The sequence below is a fragment of the Macadamia integrifolia genome, chromosome 4 (genome assembly GCF_013358625.1).
Source record: "Macadamia integrifolia cultivar HAES 741 chromosome 4, SCU_Mint_v3, whole genome shotgun sequence".
In the NCBI taxonomy this organism is placed as follows: Eukaryota; Viridiplantae; Streptophyta; class Magnoliopsida; order Proteales; family Proteaceae; genus Macadamia; species Macadamia integrifolia.
In genome coordinates, this window is record NC_056560.1 from 6,763,039 (window position 1) to 6,781,737 (window position 18,699).

Below are 18,699 nucleotides of genomic sequence, written 5' to 3' on the forward strand. Positions count from 1 at the left end.
TGCATAATTTTAAAATTTTCATTTATTCTCATTTATTTGTATAAAGTCAAAAATGCCCTTCCCTATACTGATCAAGGGGTCAGATCTCCACGATGAAAATCCCATTTTAGAAGAATGGAATAAGTTGCAGTTTATCACGCAGCAAATCTAGATCTATGGTCAGGGATCACGATTGCCAGTGAGAATGAGTTTTTCCCCTTAATAATTAACATTTATTTAACTTTTAACCAAGTTACCCTGATTCAAACAGTAAAATATGATAAGGCTAATGAATTTAAAGGCAAGAGATGCCTGGTCGCATAGCCCTTGCATCAATATAAATATTGCGGGGATTTTTTTTTTTTTCCCAATCAAGGGAAGGCAGTCATTTATGGGGAGTGCAATACCTACGTGTGCATGAGACACAATAAGTGTACATGAAGAAGCATCAATAAAGGTGTCATTTTTTTCATTTCAAGAAGGTAGGCTAGTAACCGATGCCTTTGGCTACTTCAATGGTTGGAAACAAGGGATAAAGTATTAATACCTCAAAGACCTGAAAAAAAAGAGGGTAGGCCAATCCTTCTTCACCCCCACATTGTATCTACAAGGTTATAATTGTGATACCCAAAAATTCGGCAAATATATAAGACCCACTTAGAAAATTAGTGAGATATTTCACTAGGGTATGACAATTACCAAGTGGTTTGAAGATCAACCAAAACGTATAAATTTTAGTCCCACAAGAGGTTGCTAAACTAGTTGATAAACTTGCACCTCCTTAACATGATACAACACATTTGAAAACTTTAAAACCCAGCCCTTGCATCAATATAAATATTGCGGGGATTTTTTTCTTTTTTTTTTTTCATCAAGGGAAGGCAGTCATTTATCGGGAGTGCAATACCTACGTGTGCATGAGAGACAGTTAGTGTACATGAAAAAGCATCAATAAAGGTGTTATCTTTTTCATTTCAAGAAGGTAGGCCAGTAACCGATGCCTTTGGCTACCTCAATGGTTGGAAACAAGGGATATAGTATTAATACCTCAAAGACCTGAAAAAAAGAGGGTAGGCCAATCCTTCTTCACCCCCACAGTGTGTCTATAAAGTTATAATCGTGATACCCAAAAATTCGGCAAATATATCAGACCCACCTAGAAAAGTAGTGAGATATTTCACTAGGGTATGACAATTACCAAGTGGTTTGAAGATCAACGAGAACGTATAAATTTTAGTCCCACAAGAGGCTGCTAAACTAGTTGAAAACTTTAAAACCATGAACAAGAGAAAATAATATTATACCAAGATTAATGACCTGAGCCATCACATTTTTTTTCTTTTTTCTGCTAAGAAGACATTACAACACTACAACGCAGAAAAACCAATTTCCCTATAAACCATTTACAAAGTTATAATTACAAAGTCTTCATTTTCTTCATTAAATATACATTGCTTCCTATCATGTCTTCATTTTCATTTCTTAAGCCTTCGACCCTTCATTAGAAGGTACAGAGCCTACAGACCCTAAGTGGAGGGGGTTCAGAATAAAATTAGATCCTTTTTGTACCTAAAGGCTAAAACCAGTTCACAAGATTTCTAAATTGATAACCCAATAGGCCAGTACGATAATTACTCCATCCAAGTTGCCGCAATTTCTATGGCTACCGTCTAATGCGCAAGGCCCAACGGTAAAGTAGAAGGGAAATTTCCCTCAACATAACCAGTCAGAACAGAAGGAACGTTCATGGTAGACAGGAAATTGGGATCACTTATAACTAAATTCACTAGCTACAACAGATAGAGACTTTTATCTTGGCTACAGAGCTCAGGAACTTCCTGAGATGGATATTCTCTACTCTTCTAGACGTATTCAGTGGGATTAGAACCTAATTAGTAAATCCCTCAAGTTATAAGTTGAGATCCCCACAATCACAAGGAGATCAGTAGCACTGATTGAAGCAGAAAAAGAAACCTCTCGGCTCATTGGCTTTCGGGGTTTTTGCACCCAAGTCATCCTGTACTGCCATCAAAGAGCTTGTACCTGGAGACTCCGGTGGAAGAACAGCGTTTTCAGAATTGAAAATGTGGGATTGGATCACAGGCTCTGGTGGTGAAAGGGTTGACAGATAATGAAGTAGCATCTGCACTATCTGGCTGAAATTCGGTCGGGCATTTGGGTCCTCCTTCCAGCACGAAGTCAGAATCAGCACCAAATCCTCAGGGAGATTTTCTGCACAAGGCCTCACATTCTGCAAACAGTAGATTACAATCTTCAGCAATCCATCAAATTAGTATCCAAACCAGGTCAGCTTTGGAAGACTCTTATGCTCTAGTACATACAGTAAATTATATATCATATGACCTAGGCTGAAAATTTTAATCAATTGTTGAACTCACTGCAATCTAATCAGTATTCTATGTAAGGCCATCAGAAGATCAGAACCATCAAATCGATAAATCAACCTGTAGTTATATATCCTCAAAAGAACCTCCTAGATAGTGAGTCCTCATACCAAATGCATGTGGCTTGGTCCTCACTCCAGCATTTGACTAGAATAAAAAATAAAAAAAAGCATTCAACTGATTAGAAAGAGATTTTTACTTTAAAAGCGGCTGCATAGGCTGCCTGCAGGTTTGACATGCCTTCAAATGGCAACCGGTTGTGTAAGAGTTCCCACAAGACAATTGCGAAGCTGTAAGCATCCACCTTGTGGTTGTAGTGCTTCTTCTCCCCATGCCTCAGTGTGACTGTACTATACAACTGCCAGAAAATAAGAAGGATAATTAAGACTTCTAAAACAGTCAGTAAAGCAGAACATCTAAATTATTTCAATGCACATTTACCTCTGGTGCCATCCAACGGTATGTTCCTGTTTCAGCAGTCATCATCTCTGTTAATGACTCCTCTCTTGCTAAACCAAAGTCCACAAGTTTCACTGTCTTGTAGTCTGCACTTAAGATCAAGTTTTCTGGGGAAAAATAAACATTCAGTCAGAATTGTTTGTCCATTTAATGGCTCAGGTAATGATATTAAACCAATGGGGACTGATATAATCCCAATACATCCTAGAGTGTAAAACATAATAATAACAAGTATATATATATATGTCGGTACAAATATACACGCCACAGGCATTACTATCAGCAATCAGGATTTCAACAATTAATTGAAATAAACCATTCATGCACAGAGGCATGGGTATAAACACTAATGCACTATGAAAAATAAAATCAATACTAATGGTTCAAAACATTCCTTAGGAATCATTTTAGACACCACATTGATCACTAAGAAACAAGAAAAGCATGATCACCATTGGCTCAGATTATTTCACATTTTCACTCCAAGAAAACTGTGTGCAAATAAGAAAATAAGATAAACATAAGCTTTATGCAGGTGTAAGCTAATCATGGACTTTCAATCTTGAGCAAGAACTACATCAACCTGGATAAATCAAACAAATATGCATAAATGAAATAATACAAAACATAATGCTTCTCCCTTATTTCCAGCACTGAAAAAACTAGAACTAAAATAAGCCTGGGGAAGCTCATAAGATATAATTTGGAGTCAGTCCTGCCAGCATGAATAGTCATGACCAAGAACAACATGAAGATCTCATCCTTCTTTCTCACCTAAAAGCAACACATGGCAGACAAAATAACAGATGCAAATATAGAAAAAACAACACCTTTGCAGCATTTCAAAGGATAATTCATAGCAATATGCGCCATTGGCCAATGTTTCTGAAAAGATGGGACAAGCAAAAGGGAAAACAACGATCAAACTGAACCATTGGCCAATGGTTCTGAAAACAGAGTTGAAGCTTACTGAGATAAAATGAAAAAATCAATAATAGAATGAAAGTAAAACTCCACATAAAAAAAAAATTATAAAAATAAAGTAAAACTCAGCTTTCAATGGAAACACATCAATGCTTATTATGCTAACAGAGAAGGAAGAGTTATGCTAACAGAGAAGGAAGAGTGCTACTAAAAACAATGCCACCTTTCTAGGCAACCCACTACCGAATTGGGTAATAAAAAATCAACTTCATCTGAAGGGTTTTACAGTGAACCAGGAAGAATCTAAAATTTGCCTGTATATGAAGAAAAGAACAATCCAGAAGCACAAAGAACTAAATCAGTAATGAGAGTCCTGATCTCCGTCTATAGGAATTTCTAAAATAAAACAATGGAGAAAATAATTGCAACCTAAAAGCAGAGAAAGAACCAAAGAACATAGAAACAGTATGTCTGGAAACTACAGTTTCAGACAAAACTGCTACCAAAACTAGTTCCAAAAGAATGGAGTCTCCATATATATGGAGAAACTGGTGTGCTATCCATCAACCGCAGCTTTGCCCACCATTCAAAGGTCCACTACTGTGCTGAAGTTGCAGTAGAACTGGCGGCCTTTGTTATGTGCTGCTGCTGCTACTCCATCAAGTGTTTGGGGTAGCAGTTGAAGAAGAAAATGCCGCTGGATTTGGGATGCTCCCCCATGTCTGTTGCCAGTGATGGGGAAGGTGTAATTCAGACAGTCCCAATAAAAAAGAACCAAGAGTAGAAAAACAGAACTATCACATAAGCCACTAATACACAGCAAATAAAATGTCCTCACATTTTGTGTTCCAGTTTATTTCTAACATCTCTACCCCCTTTCTAGATCATAGGCAACAATTGCACTGCCAAAAGAACCAAACACCACCCCCTACCCAAGAAAAGTGTGCAAGAACATTACAACTTACAAGTACATAAAATGCTACTCTAGAGGGAAGGCCTACTGATGCAGATGGACACCCATGGACCAATTCAAACCCATCTGGGTATCCAAACAAAGATGAACCGGGCCCATATTTGAGTCCTTGGTCTAGTAGGATTTTTTAGGAGATGTTATTTATTTAGAAGTAATTTATTTAGTTGTCTTTTATTTCCGAATTAAGACATGTATGATTTAGAGAGTCTTAGGGAGTCGGTTTGCTTTGTTAGGGTAGTTTCCTATTTCATTTGAGTTTCTATTTCTGTCTTTTATTTTTTTCTTATAAGTAACCAATAGAAAAGTATTGAGCAGAATAGAAGAATGAATTGAGTTGGTATTGGATAGTTCCTCTGTGGCCTGGCAGCCCTTGACTGTGTCTCCTTTCCCACCTACCACCCTTCTCTTGTGCGAATCATCTCTCTCCCCTGCAACTCCTGAGTTCTTTCAGGGATTTCTTCCCTCCCACACCGGCCCTCCATCACCTGCCTACGGCTGTTGTTAGGGTATATCCACTCCCATAGGAGAATGACTACATATACATTTGTTCAGTCACAAGATAGCAGCAGTTTGGAGTCTCACCTACCTTCCATAGGGACACCCATAGAAGGTTCTTCACAGAAAACCTTCCTTCAAAGATCCACATGTAAACCACCAAAGAGACACCACCATCCTTCCCAGTAATGCAGTATTCAGTCAGAAAGAAGAGAAAGAAAAGATTCTTTTCACCTAACAAAATCGTGCAATCATGAAAGCTAGCCATTCAAGGATATAGACATCAATTAGATAGCAAAATTCTTAACATCTTGAGATTTTCTGGTGATCGCACAACCCTCAAATTTGAGGCTTCCACCTTGATGACCAACCAAAAAGAGAATGCTGAAAATGCATTGGGTGGGTCTTCAGTTGCTTAGCTCCAGCCCAGAAAAATCTAAAAAACACGAAGGCATACAGCCATCAAACTCCATGGCTCAGTACCTTGACATGGAGCTTCACAAAAACAGAGAATATTGACAGGAGTACCCATATAATTACAGACTTGAATTCTTCACAATTAGCATTTAGTACCAACCAACAATCTCTAAATACTCAAGTTCAACTATTATAACTTTGGTGGCAGGACTAGTTATTAAGGGCACGGGTTCATATCTGGTAAGGCTCAACTGAACCCAACTACTCACTAGAATCTATCTTATGAAGAACAAATACAAAGCTAGCCAAAAAATAATATAATATTATAAGACAATAATTAAATTATATGAGGCACTGCATGTGTACACTTGAGATTTGGCAGCTGAAATGGTCCAATAACAGTGTCACATGTGTCTTACAATTTATTTAGGAAAAAAAAAAAACAAACTATTATATGTTCACTCGCCAAGTTCAGTGTTATGTAGGCCATGGAAACAAACTCAATCACATACATTTGAAAAACATAACAACAAAAGTTGTTTGAAAGAATATTTGTGAAAACAAAAGGGTAATTTACAACGCTACCCCCTGAAGAATGCCAATATTATAGAGACACCCCCTCTCTTTCACCAAATTAGACTCGGACCCCCTGCCGTTAGTTACTTGACGGTGAGAAATTAAAATGACAATTATACCCTATTCACTAACCAACTCAAGACAAGCTATGGTGATCTGGATAGCACCGTTGACCTTGCCGGAGTTACCACCGCCACCGAGAGATCCATTTCCAGAAACTAAGACCGACTCCATGGAACGTTGGATCTTGTCGACGGCCCACAAGTAACTTTAAGTTTCCTGACGATCGCCACCATCGAAGATCATTCGTCCCTGGCCTCCTCAGATGCAGTGGGATCCTGCCTGAGGATGAGCTTCTCGTGGCTTCAAATTCCTTGGAGACGCTCTCAGGATTCCATAGCAATCACTGGAAAAAGGATAGAGAGAGAGAGGAAAGAGACAACCCAAGTATGGCTATGGGTTCTGAAAATCCAAACGGTGGAAAATAGGGAATTTTTTCGTTGGTGTTGCTGAGTTTTGAATTCAATCCTCATCACCCATACAAACCCACCTTGAGATAGTGTTAGAAAATAAGCACTAACCGTGACCATTTCAAGCCGATCTGAGTGTGTACCGTTGGGATCTTTCTCTTTGTTAACCCACTTGACATCGTGTTAGAAAATAATTTTTTAGACTCACTCCTCGAATCTAATTCCTTTTCCACCCATTCAAGAAACCCCAGAGTTGATGGCTCCGACGAATTCGATGCTGGTGACGACCACTCGGATTATGGTGGAGGTGGGCGACGCAGCAGCGTTAGTGCCAGAGAAGAGGAGCTGCAAGAGGGAGAATGAAGTATGAGTAATAGTTGGAGTCGATTTGATCCCATCAGAAGCCATCTACGATCTTCATAGCATCGTTGAGAGGATGATCATTGTTGGGTATTTTCACGAGTGCATTCAGGTCTATGGAGTATCCGCAAATTCGCCGTCGACGCCAGCTTCCGCCGCCTCGGCATCTAGAAGCTTAGCATAGGTGAAATCCAGAGGCTGGAGTGGGATACCCTCGAGACCAAGATTTGGCGCTAGATACGCACTGCCAAGGTCTGCATTCATATCCTCTTTGCCATTGAGAAACTCCTCTGCGAGCAGATCTTCAAGGGTCTCGGCCCCGCCGTCGCTGACGCTGCTTCATCGAAACCTTCAAGGGTCCCGTTCTTGTCGGACATTGACGAGATGTTCAGGTCCAAGTCATTCGAGCTTTGGATCCAATATAGAAGCAGTTGCTTCGCCTTCCTCTTTCCTTTCCCCTTTCTCACGGTGATGGAAAAGTCGCCAGAGATGGAAATAGCTGCCGCTACCTGCTGGCTGCCACTGAACAATCGTCGGTGGTTCAACCATTACGATTTGGGTGAAAGAAATATTCATTTATCACAAGGGTATTTTTGGTGCTTCATATTTTACAAGGGTATTTTGGTATTTAAAATAATATATAGTTGCTGACATCAACAAATAAGGTATATTCCTTAACGGTGACTGACAGTAGGGGGTCTGAGTCTAATTTGGTGAAATAGAGGGGGTGTTCTTATAATTATGGCATTCTCCAGGGGGTGGCGCTGTAAATTACCCAAAACAAAAAATATCCATGAATTTTTAGGTCCCCTCTAACCTACCATGATCATTTATTCTTAGTCATCACCCATTAGCAGAAATTCCAGTTTTATCCGCAAGATCAAGAAATAAATCAATATTTGGTACCTAACAAACTTATCAAGGTCCAATAATATTGAGTTGAACACACTGATCAAGGGTAGAATGCAAAACAATCATAATACTTGGTATTGAATATACATATCATGTGGCCAACAAACAATGACACTAAATTAAAACTTACCAGGTTTCAAATCACGGTGAATGATTCCATGTGAGTGCAAGCATTCCATTGCCCGAGCAATATCAAGCGCAAAACCGACTGCCACACGTGTGTCCAAACACCTAGGCCGCATGTTCAACAGGTACTTACGCAATGAACCTCCCACCAAAAGCTCAGTTACAACCACCATAACAGGCTCCTTACAAGCACCGATAAACTGATGATACACGATAAGCATTGTTAGATGCTTTATAAGGTCCCAAGCACATGAGATGAAATTTTATAAACCACTAAAATCAAACATAGATGGAGAGCCGAAAACGAATTTCAAAAGGAAATGACAAAAAATTACACAAAACTATTATTTAAAAACTACCACCTTAACTAAGTTTTTGTGTTGAACTTTGGACAACATTGCAACTTCTCTTGCAAACCGTGATTCTCTCTTAGCAATCTCCTCAGGAGTGTCCCCTCCATGGACAATTTTGATAGCAACATTCTGGTTTTCATACCTAAGTAGAAAAACTGAGTGAGAGAACTATAATGCAAATACCTGAGCAGAAAAACAGAGAAAGATAAATAGAAAATAAAATTAAAAACAAAATAATTATAATCAATAAGAAAAAACCCAAGTGAATGTATGTAAGAGGGAATAAAAATAATAGGATAAGCACAATGTACGCCCTTTGAGGCCTGATCTAGAGAGCAATGTAACTCAAGTTCAACAAGCTGAAGCAATCAAAAAATTAGGGGAGGGGAAGAAGTTTTAGAAATTAAAGGATGCACAAAACAGATCTGGGGAAATTTTCGCTGAAGAACCGCAACTTTCGAAGGCTGAAAAGCTAATGTCTCCAAAAGGAATTACCACAATAAGGTTTTCTGACCCGAGTAAGTATTTCTCCAAAACCCCAATCACAATAAAAGCAGGAAATTCAAGTTGAAACAGGTGCTATTATCGATCAAAACAAATAAATTAAAAAAAAAAAATTTTTTTTGAAGGAAACGATAAGGAGCAAAGATCCATTGCTGACTTACTTTCCTTCGTATACTTTGGCATGAGCTCCCTCTCCAATTCTGGGTCCAACAAAAAGATGTTTGGGATCGATCAGCCACTTGGCATCCAAACGGAACTCGTCAACTGAGTAGAAGCCATTGCCAGATTCCATCTTACTAAAATGGGAATGGATCTACCATCAATCTAGCAACGGACCATTGTACTCATCAACCATTTATAGAAAATGGAGGAGATAAAAAACAAAGACATTGAAAGACCCATTTGCATTATGGATAAGCTGACATGAAACAGAGAGACATGCTCTGTTCTCCTCGCATGGCTGCTTTCCCAACACAAACTTGTCGCTGAAGAATCAGGAACGGAGATCAAAACTAAGCAACTAACAGATGTTTTCGTTGAGTGGGTTCAAAGAATAAAAACCCACATGTCGCAGAAATAGAGAGAGATCCCCAGACCCGTACCACCCAGGATTTAAAATGAAAAAATGAATTCGAAACCCCACAAGCACTCAGTAACAGAGCAAAGAAATTTTCATTAGGAACAGAACAAAATCCCCTGAAGTTAACAAAATTACATTGAAGATAACGGAATAGATGAGAAAAGGGTGTGGGGAAGAGGAGAAGCAATTATGAATCCTTAAGAGAAGATGAAAACCCACATCCAATCTCAACAATATAGTCTGAAAATCTGTTGGGTAAGCTGTGGTTGGAGTTTATATAATGTCACTCAAGTACATAGCCATTCTCTCTCCATCTGCAGACAAAAACCATGGAAGGGACATAGTCACTGTCAATAAGTAAAAAAAAACAATATTTCATCCTTCAAAGAAAGAAAAGCGAAGGGAAACATGAAAGAAGAAGAAGAGAAGAAGACATATATATATATATATATTACCATTTCTGAGAATAACTTCTCAAAAATCTAAAGACAGAGAGCCAAAAAATTATTCAACTGCACATGCAGATTGCAGACTGATCCCTCAACAAGGGGACAACCCACTCCCAAAGAAATACTTGGACGATCCCCAATCCCTCTCCTCAGAGTCTCAGACACACCCAGCCTCTGCTTCACTCTGTTTTTCTTCTATTTTCTTTTCTTCCTCCCAGTCTTCTCACTTCCTCCCTTTCTCAGTCCTAGAGGTGTACCCTTGCATTACTCATCTTCTCTTTCAGATCTCGAGTTTCTTTGCTGACGTTAGATTTGCTTCCGTGGCCTTCGATTCTCAATCACAGGAGTCAGAAACTTGGAACAGATGACGGGTCCCACATTATATAAAATAAAGGTTCATGATTTTTCATGATAAGACTTAAAGAGTGGCACCGAGGGCAATCTATAATGACTGATGGTTTCCTCCATCTCCATGTGACTTCTCTCGTGCCCCATGATTTAAACTAAAAGTAAGATGGCCTCCCTCAGGACTCGGGATATTTCTGTGTCGGTCGGTGCGATTCCTGTTGGGTTGAACCGGTTTCAGGTTGAGAATAGGTGCAACAAAAGCCAGCCTGATAAAGGAAGTTCGGTTTCAGTCTGGTTTATTTCGGTTTTTATCTTACCAGGCATTATCAGTTTGACATCATCTCGAGGAGGATCAAAAGGGACTTCGGATCAGCCTTGACCAATCGATTGGATTTCAAAAACACTGGACATAAATCAAACCAAACCAAACCAAAGATATTACAAGTTTGAATGGGTTGTCACACTATTTATCATTGCAATATGAAATTTCAAAGTTTACATTGCTTCCCCCCACAACTGCATGGACATGACTGAGGGAAACCTTTGTTGCTTCAACCCTGTGAGCCTGAAAGCTGGTTACATATTATAGATTAACTGATTTTGTCATTTAAAGTGAGTTTGGAGAACTACTACGATGGAAATATTACACAAAGAGCTACAGCATGTATATTGGACATCAAATAAGAGAATCAATATATGTTACAGGAAAGCCCCTGTCAACCCTTGACCGAAAGGGTCAGATAAAACCATAAAGAACCTTGCTAGGATCCAATTGCCCACTGCAATAACTTGATGAGACAATTGAGAGTTCTTGGCGACCCTTCCATTCTTCAGATGGTTTTAGGACAATTGGGTTTTCAACAACAGCCGAATCCACGCACAACATGGTTTTGTAGTCTTCATCCCCAAAATCTGCCAAAGCTTTAGCTTTCTTGTCCCACGGGTTCCACACAACTGCAAGTAGTGTAATGTGTTAACATATACCTTTTCATCCACTGAAAGAAGAAATGGAGAAAAGTAGGACTTAAGGCTTTCACCAGAATCTGGCAGGCCCTCCTTCCTCAGCACAAGGGTCCTTTTCTTCTCATGGTCTATGATGGCAATCTTTGTTGGTGTGCTCAAATACACTCGGTCGACCTGCCAAAAGGAAACATATTAAGAATTATCAAAGTGGAGATAGGTATAGCTGTGGCCAGTTTTAAACAGATTTTCCTCTCATAATCTTTAGGTCACAGGTTTAATCCCAGCTCTCTTAAAAAAGGGAATACCCAGTGCACGAGGCTCCACCACGGAGGGGTCTGGGGAGGGTTGTAATGTATGCAGCCTTACCCTAGCTCTCTACCACCCATAACTATTATGAACAGATGAGCATAAAGAGAGCCAGAAAATATTACCTCTCCATCAAATGTAATTGCATCAGCCTGTTCCGTGAACCTCTCTTTCTGCATCAGATTATCGAAGTAGTCAAGTGTCTCCAATCCCTCAACACGCACCTCACTGCAAATCAAAATGCATTATGCAACCCCTCTGAAATGGATAATAAAATTTAACTGACCCAACAATAGAGCTCATCAGAGGAAACAGGAAAAAGTCAAAAACAATTAGAGGAAAAAGAGAAAGTGAATAAAAAGTGAATAACAAGTAAAATTGATATTGAGTCTTCTGATATTGCAACAGTAAAATAACAAGAATAACACACTCAGTCATCATTGATGGAAAGCAATGAACAGCGTGTGGGCCTTCTGAGATTGCAACAGTAAACTAACAAGAGTAACACACATTTACCCAAAAAAAAAAAAAAAAGAGTAACACACTTATTATTGGTGAAAAGCAATGGTCTGTGGGTTATTGCCAACCTTATATCTGATACAGATAAGTAATTACGCAGAGCGAACGTAAAGGAAAATGCCTTTTTATCAGTATTCCGCACTCGAGAGATCAAAGTAAGTTTGCCTGCACTGAGTGAAATACGAAGCCGCAACTCAAAACTGCACAAAGAGATTAGACAAGGAGGTAAAAGATTCGCACAGATACATTTATTCTCCAAACGCTAATTCTCTCTCATCCAAACTGGCAACCGATATACCTGCGTGGCCACGTCTTCAGATCCTCTTCTGTGGACTTCAAAATGAGATCCACATTAGACTGGCTATTAGTTGGAGGTAAAGGAGAAGGGCTACTATCTAATGACCACAATCTGTTCCTAGCAAATCCATGTTGTTCTAGGGATCCAAAATTAGCAAACTGCAAAAGTGAAAGGGACAGTTAAGTGGGCCCAAGCCAAAACAGGACGCTGAAAAGGTCTTCAAATGTCTCCCAAGCCAACCTGAGGAAAGCAGACAGGTATTCCTCCCCTGATGGCTTTAGGTGGTTTCCAAATAGCCTGTTAAATATACCAAGCCATCACAGTTATCAGCAATATGGATAAAATTCTTCTATACAGAAAGACAACGAAATGTAGCCCAAGTGGTTTTTCAGCTTTAGTAGTTCAACTAAGGACAGCCGTTTTGGGTTTTGAGTTAAACAGTGTGACAACCTTTCTTTCTCCTAAACATAAAATATAAGGTTTGCAATCAATGACTTTCTCTTCAGAAAAAGAACAAACTAATAAGTCATGGTTAGGGATTATGTTATGTCATGCAAGATAAGAAATATGGAAATACAAAAAAATTAAGAGCTTTAATAGATTTGAATGTGATAAAAGACGATAGTTAATCAGTACAGCACCAGACTAAAAGGAAAGTTTGAAGACTGAAAAGGCTTTGCCACTGCTAATAATTTTGTTTCTGTTGAAGATAATGAGAACATAAATTGCAGGCTTCCTCTTACTTTCTCCCCACTGTGCAACCATTAAAAACAAGCTTAACACAGATTCATTACATCAGAGACCCATCCAAAGCTTATATTCTCTCGACTAACAACAACTAATCCCCAGGGTGAAAATGCACTAACATATTGTCCTTACAAGAAAGCAATAACAGTCTATTGCCAGTGCTTAGTTAAGAAAACCCACTTTAACAGTCTCAACACCAGTAGCATTTAACCAAAGGAAAACACTGCAGATGCATTTCATCAGAATGCATTTACCTTGCTGCTCCTAAACAGCAGTTCTTCCCTACGTTCATTCTTCCAAGACACAACTTGCCCACCATAAAGTAGAACCTACATCCATTTCAACCCAAATTGAAATCCATATAAATAATTGAATTGAATTAATTAGAAAGTAACTATTTCAATCCAAATTCAATCAAAATTCCTTCAGTAACATTAGACTATTTCACTATGCAGATATTGTCTTCAGAAGATAGGAAAGGGTAAATCAAGTCGGATCAGGAGGACAACATGGTGAACTTTTTAGAGGACTTCCCAGTTTCCCTTTATAAATTCCCAAAACATACACAATCCTCTGCTAGGTGACTAGAACAGTAAGCCCAGCGTCAGACGGTCAATGTGACAAATATTTACAACAGGACTAATACATACCTGATGCCTAAACATAGGTTTTTGGATAACTGGGTTCTGTCCAGTAAATATGAAATTTCTCAGGGAATATGAGAAGAGACCAAATCTTCAACATCCAGATGATCTATGACATCCATCCCATTGCTGACACCCAATTCATGCAAGCAATTTCTTAAAATGGATCTAAAAGGGAGAACTTTCAATCACTTTTGCAACTAGGGATCTTCTTATCCATCCGGACAACATGATTCACAAACAATAAAAGGATTGTCATCAGATGCAAGAGAACATTCGTAGGAAACTAAATCCAAAGCCCAAACAGTGAAGTTTTATGGGAGAACCACAAGATACTGAACTATTCGGTAATTCATTCCCATGATTGAGCTACTTTGCATTAAATTCGTTTGAAAATGAAATCAAGAAGCCAAAAACAGCGGGAAAGGCTGGGAAAAGCCAAAGTAAATTTTCAGGAACAATGATCATTTCAATGAAGTAGAAACCATTAAAGATCGGATACCAACCAAAGGATTAATGGAAGAAAAACTCAAAAACTCACCTGGGAATACCAACCTTCAATAATCTTCTTTTTCCTGCAAATTAAACTGACGGTGTTCTTCGCACCATATTATCGCCTTCTGGGTGTAGTGCTTCTTTCAGGATATGATAGTTCACTCTTCTTCAATTTTTTTTTTTTTTTTTAAATTGAAAAACTGTAATGGTCACTCTTTCTCTTTCCTAAGCAAGATAATTCTGAATATCTACCAATCCAATCTAACGTTATACTAGTATCTACTATCACGATCAAGATTATAATAACAAGAAGAGGAGAAGAGGCAAACCTCGGCAGATGATCCACCGGGCTCCGTCAATATAATCCTGGGCAATCCATCTACGTCGTGGACAATATTCGGCGGCATCTGCTTCGACCGCAACCTCCCTGTAATTATATGAACAAATGGCTTCCCTTTCTCCTTCGTCCACTCCAGCTACACAGCACAAAGGGGAGAAGGGAAAAAAAAAAAGTTAAGATAATTCACACAAAACCCAAACCCCGAAACCCTAGTTACTGAAACCAAGAAGCTAATCAAGCTTCAGAGCAATAGAACAAAGAATCCCACAATCATCTAAGAAAAATCAGTTACTATATGGAAACAAGCATCAGGAGAATCCATAAATAATGAATCATCAGACCTTTTCTCTATTTTAATTTAAATAATTATTGGCGTCGAGTCTGAACCCTGACGAGCAATCCACCAACTCCTACTCTGAGACTTAAGCAACTTGAAGAGTTGAGACTCGAGACCCTTTTTTCAAAATGGAATTAGAACACAGAAAGAGAGAGAGAGAGAGAGAGAGAGAGAGATGGGGAGATGGGCCCCGTTAAGTCAATTAGATTCTAAAAGTGAACCCACTGAGAACTCACTGAGAACTGTCATCCCTCCCTCGGATGCTCTGCCCGAGCCTGTGCAGAGCCTGCAAACAGTCTATGTTTGATGTAATTGGGTTCAGGCTTTAGCAAAAAATTAATTTCCATTTTTTGGTAAAGCAATTACTCTTCATTCGTAGATGAATAAAATATTCAATATTGGTTATGAGTGATTTGAAATTTGAGGCTATCTTTGATTGTTCCAGATTTTTAAAAATCTTGCTTTATTTTTTTCTTTCCTTTTTTTTTTTAATTATCAACTTGCTAAGTAAAATACTTGACCTTTATTCTGTGATAGTTCAGTTACTCATACAATGACACTAGCCTTCAACAACACAAGAAGACAACCAGAACCAGTCGGGTATTGAGAATTAGGATTTAAGATATGGTAGAATGCTTCTTCAGTTCTACTTTTGCCCTGATTTCAGAACCCAGAAGGTAGATGCTACAAAGGAATTGTGCGATTGGACCAAAATTTCTTAGAGCATTCGTGTCATACACGTTCCTTTCTTGGCCTTTTTTCTACTTGTCTTTTCTCTTAAAAATTGAATTGCCCACAAAGAAAGTCACAGTGGAGGTTCTCAGTTCTATACTCGCATGGCAATTTTTGAACTTTTACCCATACAGAGTAAAGAGTCGTCATCTTCTACCAAAAAAAAAGAAAAAAAGTAAAGAGTCATCATCAAGAGACAGATATGTGGCAGACGATTCTAAAACAAATCAAATTTAATTCAAATTCTTACGCAACCTCTAGTTGATACTAGGAGAAATCTAGAACTGCAAGTTCATACCCTTACTAATTTGATGAGAGGTTCAAAGATTCTATTAAAAAAAAAAAAAAAAAGCAGATGAGAGGTTCAAAGAAGAATGAAACAGAACGTCATTTTGTAATTTCTATATCCCAGTTTTGGCTGGCTTCATTATTTCCAAATTTTGGCATATCTTTTGAAACGAACAATTAGATACGGCCAACGATAGATACAGGCAAAGGTAGGGGGAGCATGAAAACCTTTAATTAATGGCCACAAGTTTCATTTTTTTTCTTTTTCCTGGTGCTATTCAATCCTATTGAGCGAGGCTGACCGAGATAGTTCTCATATGTTGACGGAACTCTATCGTTCAATGAAAGAGATCGGATTAAGATTTTTTTTTTCATTCAAAATCATCATACAAAAATTGTCATATTACATAGAAGTATACCTCTTGAACTTTACCTTTGTTATGTAAATGAAATTGCAAAAAAAAAAAAAGGGTTAATTATTCAATTTAATCTTATTTCATGTAACAAACCACCTACAAGGCATAGAAAAAATAAAAATCATACAAATGAAATAACATATTATGACCGACCTGGACATAAAGGTTGATGTAAACTTGAAATCTCAATTTTAAAAATAGTAATAAAAAAAAAAAATTTAAATTGTCAATTTGATCATTTGATGACAACTCTATATAACTGACCATTGACCCAAAAAACAAAAGTAGAGCATCAACTACTGTAGCTCAAAGAGACTTTTCCCTAACTAGTAGTAGTGGAACACAAATTTTGTTAGTTTGTAGTGGTTTTACAAATTATTTTTCTGCCACATAAAAAGAGATATTATCTCAATGTGAAGAGGATACCTCTTTTTATCACGAATTTTTTAAGATAACTTATTTTTTATGAAGATGCCTTTTGTACCACATGGAATATGTTGGGTTTGCTTGAAACATAATTTTCCTTTGAATGTTTGCAAATGAACAAAACGGGCATAATCTCATATGGAAAAAAAAATTAAAGTTTATTAATCTCTAGATCAGCAAAAATATATGTCATGTACAGGATCAGTTGGAACTGAAATTTTATAGATAGATAGACCCATGGAGTTGGAAAAAAAAAATTTAAGAAAATAAAATATTCCTAAAAAAAAATGAGTGTCTAAAAGTACAAGAGAATCTACTAATACACGAGATGATGTATGAAGAAATTTGAATTTAAAATTTGGCATGTAACTAACATAAATCATTATCTAGATATTCATACAATTTGAATTGCTACATCATCCTTTGATATGCAAACCTGGTGCCAACTAGAGATACCATGGAGTTGGCAAAATAAAAAATAAAACAATTAAAATTTAATTAAAAAAAATAAAATATTCCTAAAAAAAAAATAAGTGCCTAAAAGTGCAAGAGAATTTACTAATACACGATATGATGTATGAAGAAATTTGAATTTAAAATTTGACATGTAACTAATATAAATCATTATCTAGATATTCATACAATTTGAATTGCTACATCACCCTTCAATATGGCAAACTTGGTGCCAACTAGAGATACCCTCAAGTCTTACCCCGTTTTTTGGTATTTGAAAATTGCGAATTCAAGACATTGAAAATATGATAGAATGTACCCACAGAAAAAGAAGGAAAATCAGTTTGTCACCAAAATAAAGATGTCAGTAGTTGAAAAATGGCATGTTATATTCCAAGATGATGTTGGAAATTTGAGATACTCTTCATTGTTTCCATGTAATCATCCCAAAGCAACAATGACCATCGATGTAGAAATTCTTTCTTTACCATGGCAAATTCTAACCACCAAACTTGTGTTGTTTTGTTACAACCTCTGTGGTTGGAGCTGGCATTTTCAAGTTCCAAGTTTCAACCAGACATATGTTATAAAGATATATGGTGGTAAGGTTCAGGCCGCCCTTTATCTTGGGATCATCAATTTCAGCCCAGAATCCTACCTACATTAAAATCCTCCCAGTTTGACATTATTGAATATTGATGGTACACTTCACTGTGGCACTCTTTGGATATCCAATCCATGCACTGGATGCTCATTTTGATCATTTTGACGATTTAAGAGGATGAAGTGAGGGGTCATTAATTTATTTTATATTCAAAGTCTACACACGCCCATTGTCGATGTATAGGCATCGCAACAAAATTTTGGAGGTATCGAAAGCATACAAAGCTACACTGCCTTGTTGCCTTCCCTCTTTTGCTCTCTTTTCTTTGTACTTGTTATTCCCTTTCATCATTCCTTAAGTTCCATAGGTTTGATCTGACCCATTTTCTCATCGAGCGAAGAGTACGAAAAGATTCCTTTCCATATAACCCATAATTCCACCATATAACCCAGAAAATAGAGAGAGACCCAGAAAATAGAGAGAGACCCCGCAGTGGTTGGGATGACCTGAGGACACGCGCCTAATTCCACCCAACCATTGGATGGCTCGCTGTTCCCTGGGGAGGAGGGGAAGGAGGCCGTGCCTACCTCTGAAATACTTCAAAAGGATTATCTACATACCTGCAACCTGATTAACCAGAATAGGTCCTTTATTTCATGTGAGGGCTCTCATCAAGGTTCTAAAAAATTGAATTGTATCCAGTGAATTGGCTTATTTTAATGCGGCTCCCGATTCAAGCCGTTACGATTCCACCCTACAGCACAGTTTTTCTCGGGTTCTGGGTTTTTTCCGACCCCGACT

The 18,699-nt window shown here is 38.0% G+C and overlaps 2 protein-coding genes across 3 annotated transcripts; both read right to left on the reverse strand.

Moving 5' to 3' along the window:
• Positions 1–1,729: 1,729 nt before the first annotated feature.
• On the reverse strand, positions 1,730–10,636 carry LOC122076116 (serine/threonine-protein kinase STY13-like). 2 transcript variants are annotated; one of them, XM_042641407.1, is made up of 7 exons: positions 9,989–10,636; positions 9,753–9,847; positions 8,459–8,591; positions 8,101–8,296; positions 2,826–2,950; positions 2,584–2,742; positions 1,730–2,230 (listed from the first exon to the last, which is right to left on the reverse strand). In XM_042641407.1, coding segments are annotated over exons 2-7 (924 nt in total). In that variant the 5' UTR covers positions 9,755–9,847; positions 9,989–10,636; the 3' UTR covers positions 1,730–1,921. The 2 variants fall into 2 exon arrangements, with proteins under 2 accessions (XP_042497341.1, XP_042497340.1); XM_042641406.1 differs by having other exon boundaries at positions 9,115–9,847.
• Positions 10,637–10,768: 132 nt separating this feature from the next.
• LOC122076117 (putative glucose-6-phosphate 1-epimerase) lies at positions 10,769–15,399 on the reverse strand. The gene is made up of 9 exons (XM_042641408.1): positions 14,984–15,399; positions 14,632–14,778; positions 13,418–13,492; positions 12,657–12,713; positions 12,417–12,574; positions 12,187–12,318; positions 11,725–11,827; positions 11,368–11,467; positions 10,769–11,284 (listed from the first exon to the last, which is right to left on the reverse strand). Exons 2-9 carry the CDS (start codon positions 14,707–14,709, stop codon positions 11,067–11,069), a joined length of 921 nt encoding a protein of 306 aa, XP_042497342.1. The 5' UTR covers positions 14,710–14,778; positions 14,984–15,399; the 3' UTR covers positions 10,769–11,066.
• Positions 15,400–18,699: the final 3,300 nt, after the last annotated feature.

Bases quoted from the DNA above. Each gene is read 5' to 3' on its own strand.
- LOC122076116 (XM_042641406.1), bottom strand. From the start codon at position 9,245: ATGGAATCTGGCAATGGCTTCTACTCAGTTGACGAGTTCCGTTTGGAT. The intron at 2,951-8,100 runs GTAAGTTTTAAT...ATTTTTCCCCAG, and splicing joins TCACCGTGATTTGAAACCTG to AAAACTTGATCTTAAGTGCA. The intron at 2,231-2,583 runs GTAAAAATCTCT...TACTGTTTGCAG, and splicing joins CCTATGCAGCCGCTTTTAAA to AATGTGAGGCCTTGTGCAGA.
- LOC122076117 (XM_042641408.1), bottom strand. From the start codon at position 14,709: ATGCCGCCGAATATTGTCCACGACGTAGATGGATTGCCCAGGATTATA. The intron at 12,714-13,417 runs GTAAATGCATTC...TATATTTAACAG, and splicing joins TGCTGTTTAGGAGCAGCAAG to GCTATTTGGAAACCACCTAA. The intron at 11,285-11,367 runs GTGAAAGCCTTA...CACTACTTGCAG, and splicing joins GGAGGGCCTGCCAGATTCTG to TTGTGTGGAACCCGTGGGAC.